Source organism: Talpa occidentalis, unplaced genomic scaffold (genome assembly GCF_014898055.3).
Source record: "Talpa occidentalis isolate TD23 unplaced genomic scaffold, MPIMG_talOcc4v2.1 talOcc4.14, whole genome shotgun sequence".
Lineage (NCBI taxonomy): Eukaryota > Metazoa > Chordata > Mammalia > Eulipotyphla > Talpidae > Talpa > Talpa occidentalis.
Window position 1 is genome coordinate 90,502,184 of NW_023601433.1, and position 19,189 is coordinate 90,521,372.

Consider the following 19,189-nt stretch of genomic DNA (forward strand, 5'->3'; position numbering starts at 1 on the left):
AGGAGGGGCCTGGCGTGGGCTTTGTCCCCACGGCCCCAGCTATGGAGGCCTGAGCGGAAAGGGCCCCTTCGGGACCGTCCAGGACCGAGTGGGATGAGTCGTCCCTCGCTGGCACTTAACGTGGAGGCCCTGGGGGCGCCGCCTGGAGGGGCCTGATGGCTGGGCTGTGGTGGGAAATGGGCTGGTCAGTGCCAGAGGCTGCCCTCGTTCGCCTGCCGACTGTGCAGTGCAGCCTTCCTCCCGGCCGGGCCTCCGGGCCACACACAGCCAGCACCCCCTCGGGGGCCTCCCTGCACCTTCCCGCCAGCCTGTGCCTGGGTCGCCCAGACACCCGAGGCTTGAGGGAGCGCATGGCACGCGGGGTCACCCCACGGAACCCCCACAGTGACCTGTCCAGCTCCTCCAGGAAACCCCTGCGAGGCCCCCAACACAGTGACCCTGGGGGCTAGAGGGTGGGCTCCCGGTCTCGCCCCGCTTCCCGGCGTGAGGGCCCCGTGGACACACCCCAGGGCTGGGCTGGCATTTCCGAGTGTGGGTCTCCAGCCCCAAGGCTCTCGGCTGCCCTGTGTGGCTTCAGTACTGTGGTCCTGAGGTACCTGCCTGCCTGGGCCCGCAGCGCCCCAGTGCGCGGGTGGGGAGTCCTGGGGCAGCCCCGTTCTGACGGCCTCTTCCTCCCGCAGAGCTCAGCGCAGGCCCTCTCAGGCAGAGGCTACTCGGTGAGTGTGCGCCCTGGCCCTGCCCTCTGGCCCTGGCTCTGCCCCGAGGGGGGCCTCGCCCCACAGGAACCCCTGCGAGGCCTTTCCCACCATGGTGCCACCCCCGGGTCCGGCCACTGGCAGGCCTGCTGCCCGACCCACACAAGGGAGGGGCTGGGCCGGACCGCCTGTCTGTGCAGTGGGGCCCCCATGGCGTCCAGCCTCCCCGGTGTCCTGACCCCCACACACGCTCGACCGCCAGAGGCCTGGCTTAGGCTGGACGCGGGGTGAGGCCTGGGCTGCTCGCTCCAGTGCTGGGTCTGGGGACCGAGGGCCCCCAGCATGGTGGGTCCAGCCCTGGGGGAGCGGCCCTGGCCCCTTTTCGTGTCTTTATCCATTCCCTGTGAGCGCCAGAAGCCCTCAGCTCCATCGAGGCCCTCTGCAGCCTGACAGCCGTGGGGCTTATCAGAGGGAACCTGGCCCTGCCTGACCGCGCAGCCTGATTTAGTGGCGCTCCCAGGCCCAACGGCCAGCTCCCTGAGCCGCAGCTGCTCTCACGGGGCGCCACCCCCCTGGCTCCCCTTTGGGGGGACTAAACTGGGTTCTTGGCCTCACCTGAGCCCCAGGGTCCACCAGCCCAGCCCTTGAGCCATTGACCTGGGCGCTGTACCCCCAGGGGGCCTCCCCGCAGGGCCCTGCTCCTGGGCAGCACCGGTTCTGTGGTCAGCACAGTGCCACGGGCCTCTCTCTCCTGATGAGGGGCAGGGTTTAGGGGCCTAGACTGGACAAGATGGCAGGGGGAGGGGAGAGCAGGGGTGGTGCCATCCCCCAGGAGCAGGCCCTGGGGCAGTGAGGGTCTCTCTGCCGAGTTGTCTCGCCAGGCCGGCGAAGCCACTTCTGCTGCGAATCCCCACGTGTCCTGTCTTCTCCCCAAAGCTGCGTTCAGGTATCTGGGGAGGAGCCGTGGGGTGGGGCTGGCTGCCTGCCAGCACAGGGGGGCAGTGGAGGCCGAGTGTGGAGGTGACCCCTGCCCAGGACCAGGCGGGACTGGGGCCAGGCGTGGGGGGCGGACAAGGCGGCACCCAACTCTCCACCATCGGGTCCCTGCTGGGCCGCCAGCTCCAACCACCTCCCCCTGGAGGCCCGCGCTGGGCTACGGCGGGAGTGGTTCTGCGGGGTGTGTGATGCACTGGGCTCCCTGCCCGGCCGCATGCCCTGCCATGGGACATGTCATCTGACCTGGGCTGAGCGGGGGGTCATCCCACCAGGACACTCCCCCACGGCTGATGCTCACGCCTGTCGGGAGCCCGGTATGGCCAGCAGCCGCCTCGGGCTTGTGTGTGGAGGGTCGCTGGGCCACGCCCGCGGGACTCCCCCTGCCGCCCAGACCCGCACCTCACACGTGGCCCTGGGTGGGGCAGGAGCCTGTGGATGCCCCGTGACCCCTCCAGCCTGTGCGGCACCCGCCTCACGCCAAGCCCAGGACGTGGACCAGGGCGGGGAGCACGGGGCCCTCCCGGGGGCGGGTGGCTCAGAAGGTCAGGAGTGAACCCCCTCGCCACGCGCCCCCAGCGCCTCCCAAGGTGGCCTTACAGCCCCAGTGCCCTGCCCGCACAAGGTTGCTTGACCCAGAGTGCTGAGGCTGCTCAGTGTAGGGGTCCCGGCCGGCCGAGGCCAGTGCCGCTGGGCCTGACGAGACCCTCCCCCCAGGCCGAGGGCAGTGAGGCCCGGCGCGGCCTGCATGCACGTGCGTGCACAGGTGCACGGGCACCTGGCGTGGAGGCCGGGGACGGGGCCTGGGCTTGCTGGGCGCTGAGGCGGCCGCACTGGGCCCCACCGGGCAGGGTCTGCTCCTGAGTGGAGCTGAGCGCGGGTGCAGGGAGGCTCCCAAGCGGGCTGTACTCCGGCACCTCCCACGGCGGCTCCTGTGAGACAGACCCCCGGGCCCCACACAAGCACCCCCTTTCCTGGGCCATGTGGCCTCTGACCGCAGAAAGCGCCAGCACATTTGCTTTCCCTGCGAGGCCAGGATGGCGCTGGGGGCGTCTCCTGGGACTTTGCAGTCGTGGGGTGCAGATGGTGTGTGGGGGCGCCCCACGCCCTCAGACACCGGGGCCTGCAGCAGAGTGTCCAGCAGTGGCCGCATCGGGCTCTGGATCTTGGGGCTGTGTAGTCTTCCTTCAGAGAACTGGGGCGAGCGGGCTGGTGCAGCACCCCCAGCTCCTCAGGAGCCAGGCGGGCAGCGGGCAGGGTCGTGGGAGCCGCTGGGTCCCGTCCAGCCCTGGAGGGCGCGGGGGCAGAGGCCAGGCCCCTGTGTGGGGTTGTGGGTGGTGGCCGAGAGCCACCGTGGCCGATGCAGGACTGCAGGTACAGCGTGGGCTTCCGGAGGCCACTCTCAGCCATGTGCAAAAGTGCAGGAGGCGCCCTGGGACTTGGGGGCAGGGATGCCACCCCGTGTCCCTCAGAGAACCCCACAGAACCCCTTTTTCTCAGCTGGGTTCCGTGGCCATGGCAGGGCCATCCCACTGCCGGCCAGCAGCTTCCTGTCGGGCCCAAGGCAGGGAGGAGGGTGGGCACGGGCTGCAGGTCCCCCATCATCCTGGGGCGGGCGCCCTCTCTGGGGGAGCCCCGGGCAGTGGGGCCTGCGCCTGTCCGTCCACCCCACTGTGCCCCGCCAATCCATGCTGGGCCCTCTGGGCTGGCCGTGCATCCTGCTGTGTGACGTGTTCCCAGGCCTTGGGCTGTGGTGACTTCATTGCTCCTTAATTGGGTGATTCCTGCTTTGCTTTGCTTTAAAGCCCAAACGCTCATAAAAAGCAAATTAACTGAGTAAACAGAAGTGAAATGGGCACCATCCTGTCCTGACCAGGAAATTGATCAGGCTCCAGTGAGTACCTGGGCCCTGAGGAGGTGGCAGGGCCCTCAGGCGCCATGTTGGGACCTGGTCCAGGCTCAGCCGTTGCAGTCCCACCGGCTCTGCCCTGGCCCCAGGCTGCAACTCCAGGCATGAGGGGCCAGGCAGGTGGACATGGCGCTGAGGGCTTGGACGCAGCTCTCGGCCCTGCCCACCAGCCAGGTAGCCACCCACAGTGCTGGGCCCGCGTCACAAAGGCCGCCTGCACTGGCCCCACGGCCCCCTCCCCGAGGCCCATGCTGCCAAAGGCTGGTCGGGTGCTGTGAGGAAAGGGAGTGGCAGTGATGGAGGTGGCAGTGATGGTTTTTCTCTAGAGCAGCCGTCTCGGAACGCTGTGATGATAAAGCCTGAGCACCTGTTTTGGGGGGCGGGGGGGCGGGTGGCACGGCTGCCATGCCGGGCTGGGCAGCACAGCCTCCTGAGGAGAGCGCTGGGGGATCTGCCCTGGCGGGGCTATCCCTGGAGTCATGTGTCTGAAACGCTCCTGATGACTTAGACTTTTAGCTAAAATTCTTAACACGTGGGGAGAAGCTTGGCGAGCTGTGGGGGCAGCAGCAGTAGGGGTGGAGACGGCAAGGCAGCCCGAGCCGGCTGGGGACAGACAGCTGCGTGTCCGCCGTCACAGTGGACACGACTTGCCTCAGAGGGCAGAAGGTGTGAAAGGGCAGGCAGGGGGGCGGCCGCCCAATCCAGTTTTGGGGGATTTTTATTCCAGGCCACCTCCCGACTTGGGGAATCCAGCTTGGCAGCACTCAGGTTGGGCCGGCTCTGCCGAGCGGCAGCAAAGACACTGGACACACAACAACAGAAAAAAATTTTCGTCTGAAAATCAAATCAAGATTCGTGCAGCCCGCGTGCCAGCGCCAGCCCCGAGAGCGAGTGACGCCAAGTCAGCCCCGAGTCAGTGACGCCAAGCGCTGAACCCAGGCCCCGTGGCTGACAAGGCTGGCGCTGCACAGTGGAGGCGGCATGCATGGGGTGGGGCACAGTGAGGTGCAGTGAGCCCCGCCCCGGCGGCTGGCCCGGGAGCAGGAGCTCAGGAGGCCGCTCACACCAGAGACAGGAGTGGCCTTTCGTGGCTGACCCCTGACACCCGGGCTTGCTCTGGTGGCCCTGTGGGTGGCATGGCCCCGGGGCTGAGCTCTGCCTCGCCCGACCTCACAGGGCCCTGCCCGCGTGTGCCTGCTGGTCGCCGTGGAGGGGTGGCAGTCCCCCCGCGCCCCAGGCTCCCCGGCTGCGGTCTGCCTGGGCAGAAGCACGAGTTGAGCACGGGGAGCGGAGCTCCTGCCCGGGAGGCTCGGCGAGGTGGCTGTGCAACTCGGGTCCAGGGCCCAGCTCCGGCCTACTGGATACCCAGGGCCCAGCTGAAGCCTAGAGGGGCCCTGGGCTCTCCAGATGAGGGGCCACCAGCTCAGTGTCCGCAGACGGAGGGTAACCTTGGGGGAGAAACGGGGGTGCGGCCCAAGTTAGGGCCAAGGGGCTGAGCTCCCTCCCGGGCTCTGTGTCCTGACTGGCAGGGAGAGGCCTGGGGAGGGGTCTCAGCGCTTATGTGGGTGGCGCTGGGCTGCGCCAACTCGCCTCTCTCTCCCCACAGTGCGACAGTGAGAGCGGCGGGGACGACGAGGTAAGCCGGCGGGCAGGCGGGAAGGCAGGATGCGCTTCCTGGGGTGGGGGTGCGCAGCAGGCCTGTCTCTCGCCCGCACTGCCTGCTGCGTGCCCGCTGGGGGTGCTGTGAGCCGGGGGCGGCTGTTGCCCCAGCCCCTGATTAGCGTTCTGCTCCCTGTGGCCCACCCACCTGGCAGGGTGCGGTTGGTGCAAAGCAGCAGCGGGGCAGGGGCCCGGGTGGGGTGTCCCACAGGACAGGCCACTGAGGCACCATGGGCACCCGGGTCCAGGCTCTGCTCTGGTGGTGCCGCTGGCCTGGGTGTCGCCGGCTGCAGGCGTGAGAGGCCCCCGGCCAGCGGCCAGGAGGGAGAGACAAATGGGCCTCAGGTCCTGGTCTGTACTCACTGGTGTGGCCACATGGCCACGGCCCCTGGCCAGGCTTCTGCAGCGGGGCAGCCAGAAGACCCAGCTCCTCCTCATTGGCCAGCCGGCTCGCCCCAAGCCCCCCCACTGCAGCTCCCCAGGTCCCCTTCCCTGCTCCCGCCCTCCCGGCCAGGGTCCTGGGCACTGCCACCGGCTCTGTGCTCCTGCAGACAGGCCAACAGAGGGCCCTGCGCCCCCCTCCCCTGCCCAGCACCTTGTGGGGCCCACTCCATGGCCTGGGGGTGGCCGTGCCTGGTTGGGGCCCGGGCTGCGGGCTGGTGGCTTCTCTGCGGGTGTGGGCGCAAAACTTTGGGTGGGTCATTCTGTACCCGTCTGGACCTTGCTGCTGCTTGTCCAGCGGCCTGGTGGCTGGCTGCCACCCTCCTGCAGGGGCTGTCTCCCTCCCACCTGCTGGACTTCCCACAGGGGGCCCATCCTTGGCTCTCACAACAGGGACAGGCGGGCGGGGGCAGCCAGCAGCAGGTGGCCAGGAGAGGCCCCGGCCCTGGAGAACGCCAAGAGGCTGAAGCTGGGATCCCGTGGGCCTATGCCTGGGGGCGCAGGCACAGCTCTTCCCTGCAGACCCCGGGCACTGCCTCTGTGCCTGGTGGGCCCCACCCACTGCCACGGCCAGGTTGGCTGCCCGTCTCCACCTGCTCACCTGCTCACCGGCTGCCGCTCTGGGCCCTGTGGACGGCCCAGTAGCGCTCAGGTTCTGGGCTGCCAGGCGGCCCTCAGGGCCCTGGGAGGCTGGAGGTGCCCCAGCCCTCCCCCACGCCATGCTCCAGCCACCTGTGGGCAGGCCCCACCGCACAGGCCTTCCCTCCCGCCAGCGCTTGCTGGGGTCCAGGCGGACGGTGCTGCCCTTGACTGGTGCGCCCACCCTTCCACAGCCACAGCCTCTGGCCCAAGGAGCCAGGCTCCTGCCTGGCATGGTGGGTTCCATGTCCCCCGGCCCGGCCTGGCCTGGCCCCAGCGAGCACTGTGTCTGCTGGCCGCAGGGCCTGAATGGCCTTGTTGGGCCAGAGCCGGGCAGCTGCAGGCCTGTCCTCGGTGCTCCGGCCCATCCAGCCTCGGGCCTCAGCCTCATGCCCTGCGAAGCTCTGCCCCAGCTCCTGACCCCTCTGGCCAGGACGCTGCAGTCGCACGCTGGGCAGCCCCCGCTGCCTGCTGGCCCGGCCCAGGCGGGGCCCCATCACTGCCTGGGCAGGCTCCCTGGGGCGTCCCTGATGCCTGCCCTGGGCACTGCCTTGAGGCCTGTCCACGCCCAGGCCCCACTCCCAGCCTGGCTGGGACTTACAGGGGGCAGGCTGCCCCGTCCCATGCCCCACCGCACACATGCCCTGTCGGGGGCCGCCAGGGGGCACTGTCTCTCACATGCGGTGGCTGTGGCATGGCCGGGCGGAGCGCTGGGTGCCCCCTGCCCGCGGGTCTGGTTTGGAGCTGACATTTAGGGTCCCTGGGTTCCCGGCCTCGGGTCTCTCCATCACCTGGCCGCGCGCCCTCTGGACTTTGATCTCAGCTGCTGTCCTCTCTGGGCAGAACCTGCCTTCCCTGGCCCGGGAGGCGGGGCTCCGAGCCGCTGGTGAGGCCTCGGTCAGGCCGGGGCTGTGCCGTCCCCACAGCTCTGCACCCACACTGCCGCCGGAGCTCCTGCTCCTGGGGGGGCATCCCGCTGGGGCGGGGGGACGCCTGGTCCTGCCGAACCTGAGGCTGCCAGTGGGCTTGGCCAGGCCAGGTTGGGTGGGGCCGGCCCAGTCACAGTCCAGTCTGGTCTGCCCCCGCCCCGACCTGGCCCCTTGCGACCCTGCTGCCCGAGGAGGGTCCCCTTACAGGCCTCCTCTCGCCCCCACGGCACCTTTCCTGTTGGTGGACAGACGCCCCGGCTCCCCGGGCCCAGGGCTCTGACCCCGAGGCTCCGCCCCCCAGGCTGGCTGCGCGGCTGAGTGGGCGAGGGCTCTTCCCCTGCCCCGGCCTGGTCCCGCTCCTCCCAGGCTCAGCTCAGCCACCCCTGCTGGAGGACCCACTGCCCCTCTCCCTCTGCCCGCCCCTCCAGGCCCTGAGCCTGACCCAAGCCCTGATGGGCACTCGGGGGCCAACGTGGGGCTGCTGTGGGCGCCCAGCTGCTCCTGCGTCAATGGCACCGGGGTGTGGAGGGGTCTGCGTGTTACCATGGTCGTGTCTGGGCTGGGGCCAGTGGGCACCGGCCGTCCAGGGACGTGGGCCTCTTCAGGCTTCTCCGGGCACCCAGCTTCTGGCCCTTTCTGCTCCCTCCCACAGCCACCCCCCATTGCCCCTCCTCCGCTGGCGGCCCCTGGCCCCAACTGTCCCCCAGTTCAAGGTCAGCACATGAGCGGCCACAGGCCCGCCCTCTCACCTCACAGCATGCAGGTGGGGCGCTTGGGCTCTGCTGGGGTCGCGGGTGAGCACCCTGCCCTCCACTTGGAGGCCCTGCGGCCTACGGCCAGGGGAGACCCCAGCCCGGCCCTCGGCCCTCCCCCAGGATCCCTGTTCCCAGCCCCGGCGCTGAGGCCTTGCGGGAGGACAGGTGTCCAGCGCCCCGCAGGCCCCTTGCTCCTGCGTCCGCCGGTGTCCTCCAGCGGCCTTGGGTGCGGGGCCGAGCTAGTGTTTGCTGTTTTATAGCAGAAAGCGGGCGGAGAGGGCTTGTAGAGAGGATGCCGTGTTTGGGGGTAACCCAAGCGTAACGAAGGGGTCATGCCCACTGCTCTCCTCTGCCCGCAGAGATGCCCTGGGCCCGGCAAGGGCACCCTCTATCCCTGGGATCCGCTGGGACATACTCCTGCCCCACCCTGCCCAGGACGCACCCCGCGTGCGCCCGCCGCCCGGTGGCCTGAGAGGGGCTCGCGTTCCCCCGCCGCGGCCTGCCCCGCCCCGCCGTGTGCGAGCGGCCCCTGCGGGGCTCCTGGAGGCTGGCGGCCGGGAGCTGCCTGGAGAGAGGCGGCTGGGGGCGCCGGCAGCCCCCGCCTTCGCGCGCCTCTGCACTCGGCTTCCCCCCAGAGGAGCCCGGCCTCGGGGCGCGAGGACCCGCCCCCGCCCCCGGGGGCCTCGCGTGTTGCTGACGGTGAAACTGAGGCCTGGGGCGGGCGGACTCGGACAGAAGCGGGGCTTCTGCCGCGGCGCCCGGCTTCTCGGGGCGCCCCTGCCTCAGTCTCCCCGGTGTCAGCCGGCGTAGCGTCGCCCGTAAGTCGCGGCGGCGAGGATGGGGCGTCGGGGGCCAAGATGGCCCAGCGCGCGCGGACCCCACGCCCCTGGCCCGGGCGGAGCTGGCCCCGGGGGAGCTGGCCCCGGTGAGCTGGCCCCGGCGAGGTGGCCCCGGAGCTGGCCCGGGCGAGCTGGCCCCGGCGAGGTGGCCCCGGGGGAGCTGGCCCCGGCGAGGAGCTGGCCCCGGCGGGAGCTGGCCCGGAGCTGGCCCCGGCGAGGTGGCCCCGGGGGAGCTGGCCCCGGCGAGGTGGCCCGGGCGGAGCTGGCCCCGGGGGGCCCGGGGGAGCTGGCCCCGGCGAGGTGGCCCGGGCGGAGCTGGCCCGGCGGGCGGCCCGGCAGATCCGCGCCTCGGGGCTGGATTAGTCGGGGCTGCGCGCGCCCCGCCCCGCCGCGCCCCGCCGCGCCGCCGCCCGCCCCGCGCCCCGGCGCCCAGGCCCAGCGCCCGCAGCCGCCCGCAGCGCCCGGCCCGGTCCGGCTGGGCAGGCGCCGGGAGGCGGCCGGGGACCAGCGCGACCCCCGCGGAGCGCGCCGCGGCGGGCGGGGCGGTGAGTGCGCTCCGGGGCCGCCGCCCGCCCTGGGGGGGCCGGGCGCGCTGCCCGCCCAGTGCCCCCGGGAGCCGGGCGCGCGCAGCCCCGGCCCCGCCCTGCACCCCCGGGCGCACGTGGCGCCGGGCGGCCGCAGCCCCTGCGAGGGGCCCGGCGTCGTGGGGGCGCCTTTGCCCGCGCCCCCGGCCGGCGCCCCCCGCGCTCACCTGCCGAGCCCGAGTTCTTTGTCTGCGGCCCGCGGGGTCCGCCGCGTGTCTGGCCGGCGCCCCGCGGGGCCAGCGCGCACAAAGCCGCCGCGACTCCACCTGCGGCCGCCGCCGCCCCGGGACGCAGTGGGAGCCCGGCGGGCCCCCGCGGGCCCGAGCCCCGCAGCCCTGCTGCGCCCGCGAGTGCCTCGCGCCCCCGCCCCGCGCGGGGCCCTGGGCCCGTCCCCCCCTGATCAGGGGCCTGCGGCCCTGTCCCCCCGGCCGGGGCGGCTCCCCTGGGGCCCGCAGGCCCCTCCTGCTGGAGAGAGCTGGAGGGACCCCCTGCCTTTGGAGGGGTGCTGGAGGCTGCACTGCTGCCCTCCCCCAGCCGGGGTGCCTTCCCCAGCAGGTGTGGCCTGCAGCCCCCGGGTGCCCCGGCTTCCCTGGGCGAGCCTGAGCCTGAGCGGGGTGTGGGGCGGGATGGACCTGAGCTTTCTGCCCTGGCCTGGGAGGGGCTCCGAAGGGTGGGAAACCGCCCCCCTCCCCGGGGGCAGGGCCACCGCCGCCTCCTCCTGGGGGTCGCCCGCGGAGCCGGCCCTGGAACGTGGAGGGGGGCGGGCCCGGCATGGCAGCCCCGCTCCAGCCCCCGCCGCCCGCGCACCCACGGGCACCCCCGCCCCCGCCAGGCCTCCTCCGGGCCGGCCCCCACTTGCCCGCTGCCGCTCGAGCGCTGGCCGGCCCCCCCGCGGCTCCCGTGGGCAGGGGTGGAGGGTCATCGCGGGTGGGAGCAGAGCGGGCCGGGGTGGCAGGCGTCGCGGGGCCCTCAGCGGGCCCCGATGGGGCAGCCGCGGAGCCCCTGGCGGGCAGGCGAGCCGCCGGGCGGGCCTGTGCCCGGACACCCGCCCTTCTCCGCGGAGGGGCCGTCCGCCCCGGGGACGCCCGCGCGGCCGTGTCCGAGCGCAGCGGGGACTCCCGGCGCTCAGGGCAGGAGACGTGCCCGTGTCGGGCGCGGCCTGGCGAGGGCGGCCCGCCCGGAGCGCCTCCGGCGTCTCTAGCCCGTGTTTGATTTGCTCCGGCGAGTCGGTCCCCTCCGGGCCGCCTCCCCCGCGCCGTCTGCGGGCGCCGGCGGCCCGCGCGCCCATCTTCCCGGACACGCTCCCGGCGGCCCCGGGCTCCGGGAATGGCCGCGCCCGCACGGTGCCCGCCAGGGGACCCTCCCTCCGCGGGGCCGGCCCCGGCCGGGCTGCTGACCGCGGCGAGCGGCCCCTGCAGGCCCTGCCCGGGCGCCGGGGCGGGCGGGCAGCGGCGGGCACCGCGCACCCCTCCTGTGGGGCGCCGGGGCTGTGGCCTCCGGAGCCGCGCGAGTCCGCCGCCCGCGGGCCCGAGCCCCACGGCGCCCTGGCCCCTGGCCGGACGGGTGGCCCCGTGCCCGGCGGGACTTGACCCCGCCGCCCGCCCCTCTCTTCCAGGCGTCCGTGGGCTCCGAGCGGCTCTTCGGCCCCGCAGCAGCCGGCGCAGGTAGGCGGGGCCTCGCGGGGCGGGGCCTCGCGGGGCGGGGCCTCGCGGGGCGGGGCCTCGCGGGGCGGGGCCTCGCGGGGCGGGGCCTCGCGGGGCGGGGCCTCGCGGGGCGGGGCCTCGCGGGGCGGGGCCTCGCGGGGCGGGGCCTCGCGGGGCGGGCAGTTCGGGCTCCAGGTGCGGAGCTGAGGCAGGTGCTGCCGCGACTTGCTGCGGACTGTCCCGCAAGCAGCCCACGAGGGCAGCAGGAGAGCCGGGGCCTGGCCCGGAGCGGTGCTCCCCAGAGGTGGGGTGGGCGTCATCCGGACTCCCGGCCAGGGGCCTGCCGTGCGCAGTGCGGGTGCCGCTTGTCGTGCTCCCAGAGGGCACTCGGGCCAGCGCTGCCCAGGCCAGTGGGCGCCCAGCCTGCTGGGTACCAGGCCCCTTGCAGAGACCCTCTGGCCCAGAGGGCTGGGTGGGGCGGGCAGGCCTGCCCCCGTCGGCATCTCACTGCAGAGTGGGCCCTTGTCCCTGGGGCAGACACCTGGGGAGAGGCATGGCCCGGGACTGTACTGTCGGGGAGTGGCCTCAGGTGGGCCCCTTGAAGTGACCTCCCCGCCCGGAGCCAGCTCTGGGGCACTCCCGCCTCCCGGCACCTGCCCTCCCCCTCCCTGCCTCCGGGTCTCTTGGCCTGGTCACTTCTCAAAGGCCCTCTCTACTGAGCGAGGTCACTGCGCAGGTCCTGAGGGGACACGCCCGCACTCCCAGCCCAGCGCAGAGAAGCAGCCGGGTGTGCGTGCAGACAGCTGTGTGGACGGTGGGGAGGTGATGGGGGGTGACAGGCAGCCATGGCCACCATCCCCCCAGTTGGATAAACTGAGCAGAGGGAGGGACAGGCCAGGAGACCACATGAGGGGCGGGGCAGGCCTGCGAGCTGCTGCCCCTGCGACTGTCCCCTGGGCCTAGGCTACTGGAGTGACCCGCGGGTGTCCATATGGTGGCCTCCCAGAGGCGGGCTCGCCCCGGCAGCCGTGGCCCCCGTCCTCGGCTGGCTGTGTGGATGCTGAAGGTGGTGCTGCAGTGGGAGGGCCCCCAGGCAGGGGCTGTGTCCCTCTGCTCAGCCGCCGCAGCCACACTTGGCGCCAGGATCCAGCTCCGCTGCGCGCCAGTGGGTGGTCCTCACCAGAACACCCAGCCAGCCTTCCAGCCCTGACTCCTTGGACATGTGACCTGAGGCCCTGCTTGTAGCAGCCTTGGGGACCCACCTGGCAGGGCCCACTCAGAGCCGCTGTGAGGAATGTGGGTGTGGAGGGCCTGGGTGGCTGTGACCTCAGAAAGTCTCCCCCAGGGCCTGGGTCCAAAGAGGGCTGAGGTCTCCTGGGCCCTCCAGAAAGAGCCCTGCGCCAGGAGTCACTCCGGCAAAGCCCCTGCAGAGGGGGCTGGTGACAGACACCACACGCTGGGGGCCTGCGCCCCGCCCTCCCTGGCACACCTGGTGTGCCCCTGGCGGGTTAGGAGGCCGGGCCGTCCCTCCACAACCCGCGTGCTCCCCATCGCAGCCAGTGGCACCTGGGCACAGGGTCCAGGGAAGTCCCAGGCTCACCCCACCCTGTCTCCGCAGGCCCCACGCCGCGGGACAAGCTCGAGGCCAAGGCTGGGGCAGCACCCAAAGTCTCGGGCCTGGAGCGCAGCCGCGAGCTGAGCACCGGGCCGCCCTTCCCGCCCTCGGCGCGCAGCCCAGCGCCCCCCGCCAGCCCCCTGGTCAAGAAGGAGGCCCCCACCCCGGCGCGCCGCGCCCCGCTCCCGACGCACGTGCCTCTCCCCGCGGGCGCCCCCCGGGGCCCCGGCCCCGGCCCGGCGGCGCACCCGGGTCTGCACAGCCTCAGGTGGGCGCGGGCGGCCCGCGGGGCGGGCGGGCAGGGCGCGCGCAGGCACTGAGCCCCCGTCCCCCGCAGGAGCAGCAGCGCCAGTGGCGGCGCCGGCCTGGGGCTCGCCAAGGCCGCGTCCCTGGCGCCGTCCGGGCCGCGCCCGCACCTCTCTACCTCACACTCGGCGCTCCGCTCGCAGGCCCAGCACCAGCACCCCGCGGCGGCCATGTTCGCCGCGCCCCCGACGCTGCCCGCGCTGCCGGCCGGCGGCCTGGTGCTCCCAGGACCCCCCGCGGGTAGGTCCGCCGGGCCCCGCTTCGCCGTGGCCGGTCAGGAGGGCGCGCCCCGACGGCGGGGGAGGCCCGCGCGCTGCTGCGGGCGGGGGGCGCGGGGCCGGGCGCGCGCTGACCCCTCTCTCCGCAGACGCCAGCCTGCTGGTCCCGCTCGGCCCGCCCGTCGCGCGCTGCCAGCCCCGCGCGGGGATCCTGATTGGTACTTGGGCGCAGCCGCCTCTCCCCCTCCTCCCTCGGCCCCCGCCGCGAGCGGCCCCCGGCCTGGCCTGCCGCCGCCGCGAGTGCCAGGTGACTACCCGCCTCGCCCCCGGGCCGCGGCCGACGCGCCCCCCTGTCCGGCCTCTCCTCTCCCGCAGACCGCGAGCTGCTCAGGCAGGAGCTGGACGCGCGCTTCCTGGTCCAGAGCGCGGGGCGGCCGGGCGCGGGGGCGCTGCTGCGCGCCGAGTTCCACCAGCACCAGCACACGCACCAGCACACGCACCAGCACCAGCACCAGCACACCTTCGCGCCCTTGCCGGCGGGGCTGCCCGCCGCGCCCCTGCCGGTGCGTGGGCCCGCCGGCCGCCCAGCCCCCTCCCGCGGGCTCCCAGGGCGGCCCCCTGTCCGCGCGCTGGCCTGGCCTGGCCTGGGCCTCGGGGCGTCCTCGGCGCCCAGGCGGGCCGTGGGGCCGCAGGTCGTCTCCAGAGAGGGCTGGCCACGCGCCTGGCAGCCCCTCCTGGCCTGGCCCCTCCTGAGCCGGTGGCCGTGGGAGGAGGAGTCCCTGCTCCCCTGGGCTCTGCCTTGGGGACCGCCAGGTGCCGGGTTTGGGGTGTCCCCAGCCCGGGCTCCGGGCCCCTCGGCTTCAGCTCCCTCGCCCCAGGGCTGGGCGCGTCTGTATCCCGGGCAGGACGCCCCCCGCGGCGAAGGCTGGCGCGGGCAGCGGGTGGGGCACTGCCTGAGCCGGGGCGCCTCACTCTGGCCTTTCATTGCAGTTTGGCAAGTTCACACCCAAGCTGGACAGCCCCTACTTCCGACATTCCAGCGTGAGTGTCGAGGCGCAGGGCGGGCAGGGGAGAGGGAAGGGGCTCTGCTGCCCGCGCCCCCGCGGCCTCCAGGCCGGCACAGGTGTGTCCGGGCACCCGCCTGGCCCCTGGAAGGCCCCTCTCCTTCTCTTACAGTTCTTCCCGCCCTTCCCTCCGGCCCTCCCAGCACTGCCCGCCCTGCTCCCACACCCAGGCCCCTTTGGGTCCCTGCAGGGCGCTTTCCAGCCCAAGGTACCTCTGCACGGGAGGGGTGCCGCGTGCGTGTGTGTGTGTGTGTGTGCCTGGGCCGGGCTGGGCCCCTGCCCCCCGTGGGGGTGGGCGGTGGGCGTCCTGGAGGGAGGGTTCCCTGCCCAGCCCGTCTCCAGGGAGACATCACAGGCCCTCACAGGCCCCAGTCTGGGCGGCCTTCCTGCCGGGCTAGCCCTGCACTCCATGGGGTCGCGGAGGTGGGCGGCAAGGAGTCTCCCAGCAGCGGGCTGTCCACACTGCCAGACCCGGCGCAGGGTCTCGGGGCCGGGCCTGCTGGCAGGCCGCCTGCAGGTTCTGTGAGGGACTGGCCTCGGGGCGGCGGGCACGGCCCGGCAGCTCCTGCGCTTGCCGCTTCTCCAACGCCCGCACTCCCCCCTCCCAGACCTCAAGCCCGATCGAGCTGACAGGCCGGGCTAGCACTGTCCACACGCTGCTCCCGAAAGGCCCCGCGGTAGGTGTCAGCCCCTCCCCCCAGGCGTCGGGTCCCCAGGTGGGTGGAGGCGGCAGGGCGCCCCCGGCCTGAGCGGAGCCTGGCTGAGCGCCCTCCTCTGCTGTGGCAGGTGCCTGACACATACAGGACGGCAGCCATCAGGGTGAGCAAGATAGGCGGAGCGGCCAGGCGCCGGGGGCGGGTGGGGCTCCGGGGTGGGCGGCGCTGAGTGTCCCCCCACCCCCACGTGCAGAAGCCGGGCCGGTGGTGTGCCATGCACGTGCAGATCGCCTGGCAGACCTTCCGCCACCAGCAGAAGATGAAGGTGAGCTGGGGCTTGGACAGTGGCCAGGGCGGGGGCCTGGGTGGACATGGACGGGGACCACGAGGGCCCTCCGCTGGGCGTCGGAGCCCTGGGGGCAGTGGGCTGGGGCTCTGGTGGCAGGCAGGACCCTGAGGTGCAGCACAGAGTCCTGAGCCCAGCCCCCGATGGCGGCGGCGGCGGCTCTGGTCCGTCCAGGTGCTGCGAGGAGGTGGCTGGGGGCGTCTAGTAGACCAGCGCCGTTCGGGGGCAGGCAGGGCTGGCTCCTGCCGGGAGGGGCTCGGGGATTACTGGCACTGAGGGAAACGCAGCAGCTGCTCTGGACCGGACTCCCGAGTCCACAGGGTGGCTGCCTGCCCCCCTGGACACGTGCCCTGGCTCGGAGGGGCCCTGCCTTTGCTGGTGACGAGGGCGGCTCCCGTGACCGGTGAAGGGAGCCTGGAGCAGAACAGGGGTCCTGATCCCCGGCAGCCCCTCGACACCCCGTCCCTCCCAGCAGATGCAGCTGGACCCACACAAGCTGGAGATGGGCGGCAAGCTGGACCTGTTCAGCAGGCCCCCTGCCCCCAGTGTGGTCACTGGCTTCCACTACCCGCAGGACTTGGCCAGGCCTCTTTTCTCCAGCTCCGGTAAGGGGCGGAGCGGGTCACACCCTGGGAGATGCCCCAGCTGGCCTCCAGGCCCTCACTCGGGGGCCTGCCCCCTCCCACCTCCTGAAACTGCTCCCCCAGCTCACTCCAGACACCTCGCACCCCCACCAGCTGACTGGGGTCCAGTGCCACCCCGGCTTGAGTTGTGAGGAGCCCTCCCTGGACTTGCCTCAGCCCTGAGACAGCTCTCCGGCTTGTGTGTGGGGGGAGGGGCAGGGCGCCCCAGGGGCTCTGGTGGGGGCGCCCCGCGCACCCCCAGCACTGCAGGCCCCCACAGCCGGCTCCGAGCGGGCTTACCGAGGCGGCTGGGCTCCCGCGCCTGCTCCTGCCTGCACGCGGGGCCCCACCCGGCCGGCCTCCGGGCTCCCGGTGTCCCGAGCTGGCTGGCCTGGTGTGGTGCGGGGATGGCTGTGTCCTGGGCTCGGGGTTGGCCCCAGGCTGTAGCCATGCACTGCCCCAAGGGACCTATGGCAGCAGGGCTGAGGGCATCATCTTCAGAGACCCAGTGTAGGGCGCAGGTGTGTCCACGCCTCTGGTCTTACCAGATGTCTGCACACACCCGCCCCCCCACCCGCCCGCCCTTCCACCTTGGGTCCTGGCGGTAGGGGTTCCCAGAGGAAGCTGGGGCGTCCCCACTGGTGAGTGCTCTAAATGGGTACCCCCAGCAGCCCGCCTCTTACCAGGTGCCACCCACCCTGCCGTCACCACGTTTGGGCCTTCCGTCCATCCCAGCAGCTTTCTGCCCGCCGTCCGCCTGGCAGGTAGGTGCCCTTGAGGTGGGTGCAGGCTGGCTGGCCTCTTCCAAAGACCTCAGGGCTGGGGGCAGGGCACCCCCAGATGGCAGAGAGGGCTCCTGCCAGGCTCAGGAGTCCCAGGGGAGACCCAAGGGCAGGTGGAGGTCCATGGGGGCCACTGAGCCACAGGCCCCTGACCCTGTCCCCCACAGACCCTTTTGGCAGATCCAGCACTTTTGGAGGCCTGGGGAGCCTGGGCAGCAACGCCTTCGGGGGCCTGGGCAGCCCGGCACTAGGTGAGTGACCGCGGCCCCACGCGGCCGGTGCTGTGGAGCTGGCCCACCCTCGGGCAGGCCTGGTCCCGTGGGGCTGGGCAGCCGCGGCCTCACGCGCCCTCCCCCCAGCTCCAGGTGGCAGCCTCTTCGCCCCCAAGGAGAGCTCCGGGCTGCCCGGCCTGCCCAGCCCCCACGAGGCCTGGGACCGGCCCCGGGCACCGCCCTCCTTCCCCACACCACCCCTGTGGCCCAAGCCCGTGGATGCCGAGCGGGCCTCAGCCTTGACCAGCCCTGACCAGGAGCCCGACAAGTGCAGGGAGGAGCGTGAGCGGTGAGTGGGCCCGTCCACCCCTTGCCCACCCGCCCTGGTCAGGCCCCGCTCCACCCAAGGGGCGCCCTCAGTGTGGGGCAGGGCCGTGGGGGGACACCAGCCCCTGCACTGCCCTGGGGAACCCGAGGGACAGGAGCTGTCCAGGGCGGGCGCTTGTCCACCACACTGGGCAATTCTGGGTGGCGAAGGGGGTGCGGCAGGCGCAGGGGGTGCTGCACTGCCCAGGTGGGGACTGCTGGACCACCAGGGGCCCAGGCCAGGAGGGGCACCAGTGGGGAGCCCCCCAAACCGGGCTGGGGAGGCAGGACTCCTATTCGGGGGCGCCAGGGGCCCCGGATCCCACTCCCTCCCCAGCCCGAGCTGGGACACAGGAGTCCTGGGTGTGGCCGTGGGCCTGGCTGGAGGGGCTGTCACAGGCCCGGGAGGGGGGCACCGGGAGGCAGGCACCCTGTGGCCCTGCCCGGAAGTTGTTGGGGGGGCAGTGGTGCCCACGGGAGCCAGGCTGCTGAGGGGCCCCACCCCTCCAGGGCCTGGGGCTGGCATAGTGAGGGGGGCCCTTGGGTGCTGAGCTGGGAGTGGGGAGGTGCTGGGGTCCCCCCTTGGGCTGAGCGGGGCGTCTGTCTCGTCCCTCCCCAGGGACCTCCTGGAGAAGACTCTGCGGCTGAGTCGGGCCTCCCCGGCGGGCCACCCCATCTGCAGCCTTCTGTTTCGAGGCCAAGGCGAGCCTGCTCCGCCCGGGGTGCCCGGCGAGCGCGAGGCGGGCGCCCGCGCCAAGGAGAGCCGCTCTCCGGCCCGGGGTGCGCCCTCGCCCTCGGGCCTGCGCCTGGCCGGCCTCCTGGCCGAGCGGAGCGACGCGAGGGTCAAGGAGGAGCGCCGGGAGGGCGGCGACGCGCCCGAGCCCCCGGGGGGCGGCCTGTCCCCGGCGCTCGGCCTAGGCCCCGCGGGCCGCGAGCGCCCGGCCTGGGAGCCGCCGCGCGACCCGTTCCGCGGCCCGGAGCCCCGCGAGCGCGCCTACCGCGAGCGCGAGCCCCTGGCCCGGAGCCCCGAGCGCCGGCGGGACGCGCGCCCGGACGGCGGGGCGCCCATGCCCGCGCGGGGCGCCCCGCACGGCGCGCGCCCGGGGCCCGCCGCGCCGCCGCCCCCGCTGGTGGCCGCGCCGCCCGCGCGCGCCAGGACGTCGCCGCTCGGGGCCGGGCCCGGCGAGGCGCGCGACTACCCGGCGCTGGGCGCCCCCGAGGTGGAGGCGCGGTAGCCGCGCGCGCCCGCCCCGGCGCCGGGGAGACTCGAGCTCGCGCCTTCCCCGCAGGTGAGGAGCGTTTTTAAGAGATTTGTATTTTTTTTAATTTTATGCTCTGTAGACATTCAGAGGAAAGAGCTTCTTGCTTTTCCGTTCGGGCGGGCGCTGGGGCCGGGCCCGGGCCTCGTGGATGGAGAGCCCGGGCGCGCGCGTGCCCGAGCCGGCCCCCGCCCCGCCCCGCCGGCCGCAGGCGTGTCCGCGCGCTGCCGCCGCGGTGGTTCCTGAACACACAGTGAGCGAGTGTCAGAGCCCGTTGACATAAAGCCACGAGAAGGCTGAGTGCCCGGCCCGGTGGACTCACTCGGCGTCCCGAGAGCCCGCGGGGCCGCTGGCCCGCCCTGCCCGGCCCGGCCCGGCCCGGCCCGGCCCGCCGAGCCCCAGCCTGCCGGGCGCGGGGCGGGGCGGGGCGGGCCGGGGCGGGGCGGGCCGGGGGCGGTGCCCTTCCCGGCCGCGCCCACGCCCGCCGCCCCGGGAGGTTTCTCGCGGGCGGGGCGGCGCCGGCCTGGGTGGAGACGCGCGTGGGTGAGGCGAGCGAGGCGAGGCGGGGTCCTGGGGCCGTCGGGGCCCGCGCCCGCCCTCGCGCCTTCCCCCGCGGGGGCCTGGCCGCCCGCCCCACGGCCGCGGCTCGGGGCCTG

General features: G+C 73.7%; 1 protein-coding gene across 1 annotated transcript in view; it reads left to right on the plus strand.

Moving 5' to 3' along the window:
• FBRSL1 (fibrosin like 1) overlaps positions 1–18,509 on the plus strand; it is a 32,728-nt gene extending 14,219 nt beyond the window's left edge. The window contains exons 4-20 of the mRNA XM_054694684.1: positions 681–716; positions 5,204–5,233; positions 11,059–11,086; positions 12,675–12,969; positions 13,039–13,247; positions 13,601–13,788; positions 14,216–14,272; positions 14,402–14,497; positions 14,898–14,966; positions 15,076–15,108; positions 15,199–15,270; positions 15,764–15,896; positions 16,601–16,678; positions 16,864–16,947; positions 17,056–17,257; positions 17,894–18,347; positions 18,429–18,509. Of these exons, the coding sequence (XP_054550659.1) occupies positions 681–716; positions 5,204–5,233; positions 11,059–11,086; positions 12,675–12,969; positions 13,039–13,247; positions 13,601–13,788; positions 14,216–14,272; positions 14,402–14,497; positions 14,898–14,966; positions 15,076–15,108; positions 15,199–15,270; positions 15,764–15,896; positions 16,601–16,678; positions 16,864–16,947; positions 17,056–17,257; positions 17,894–18,347; positions 18,429–18,509 (2,145 nt within the window). The remainder of the gene's footprint in view (positions 1–680; positions 717–5,203; positions 5,234–11,058; positions 11,087–12,674; positions 12,970–13,038; positions 13,248–13,600; positions 13,789–14,215; positions 14,273–14,401; positions 14,498–14,897; positions 14,967–15,075; positions 15,109–15,198; positions 15,271–15,763; positions 15,897–16,600; positions 16,679–16,863; positions 16,948–17,055; positions 17,258–17,893; positions 18,348–18,428) is intronic.
• Positions 18,510–19,189: the final 680 nt, after the last annotated feature.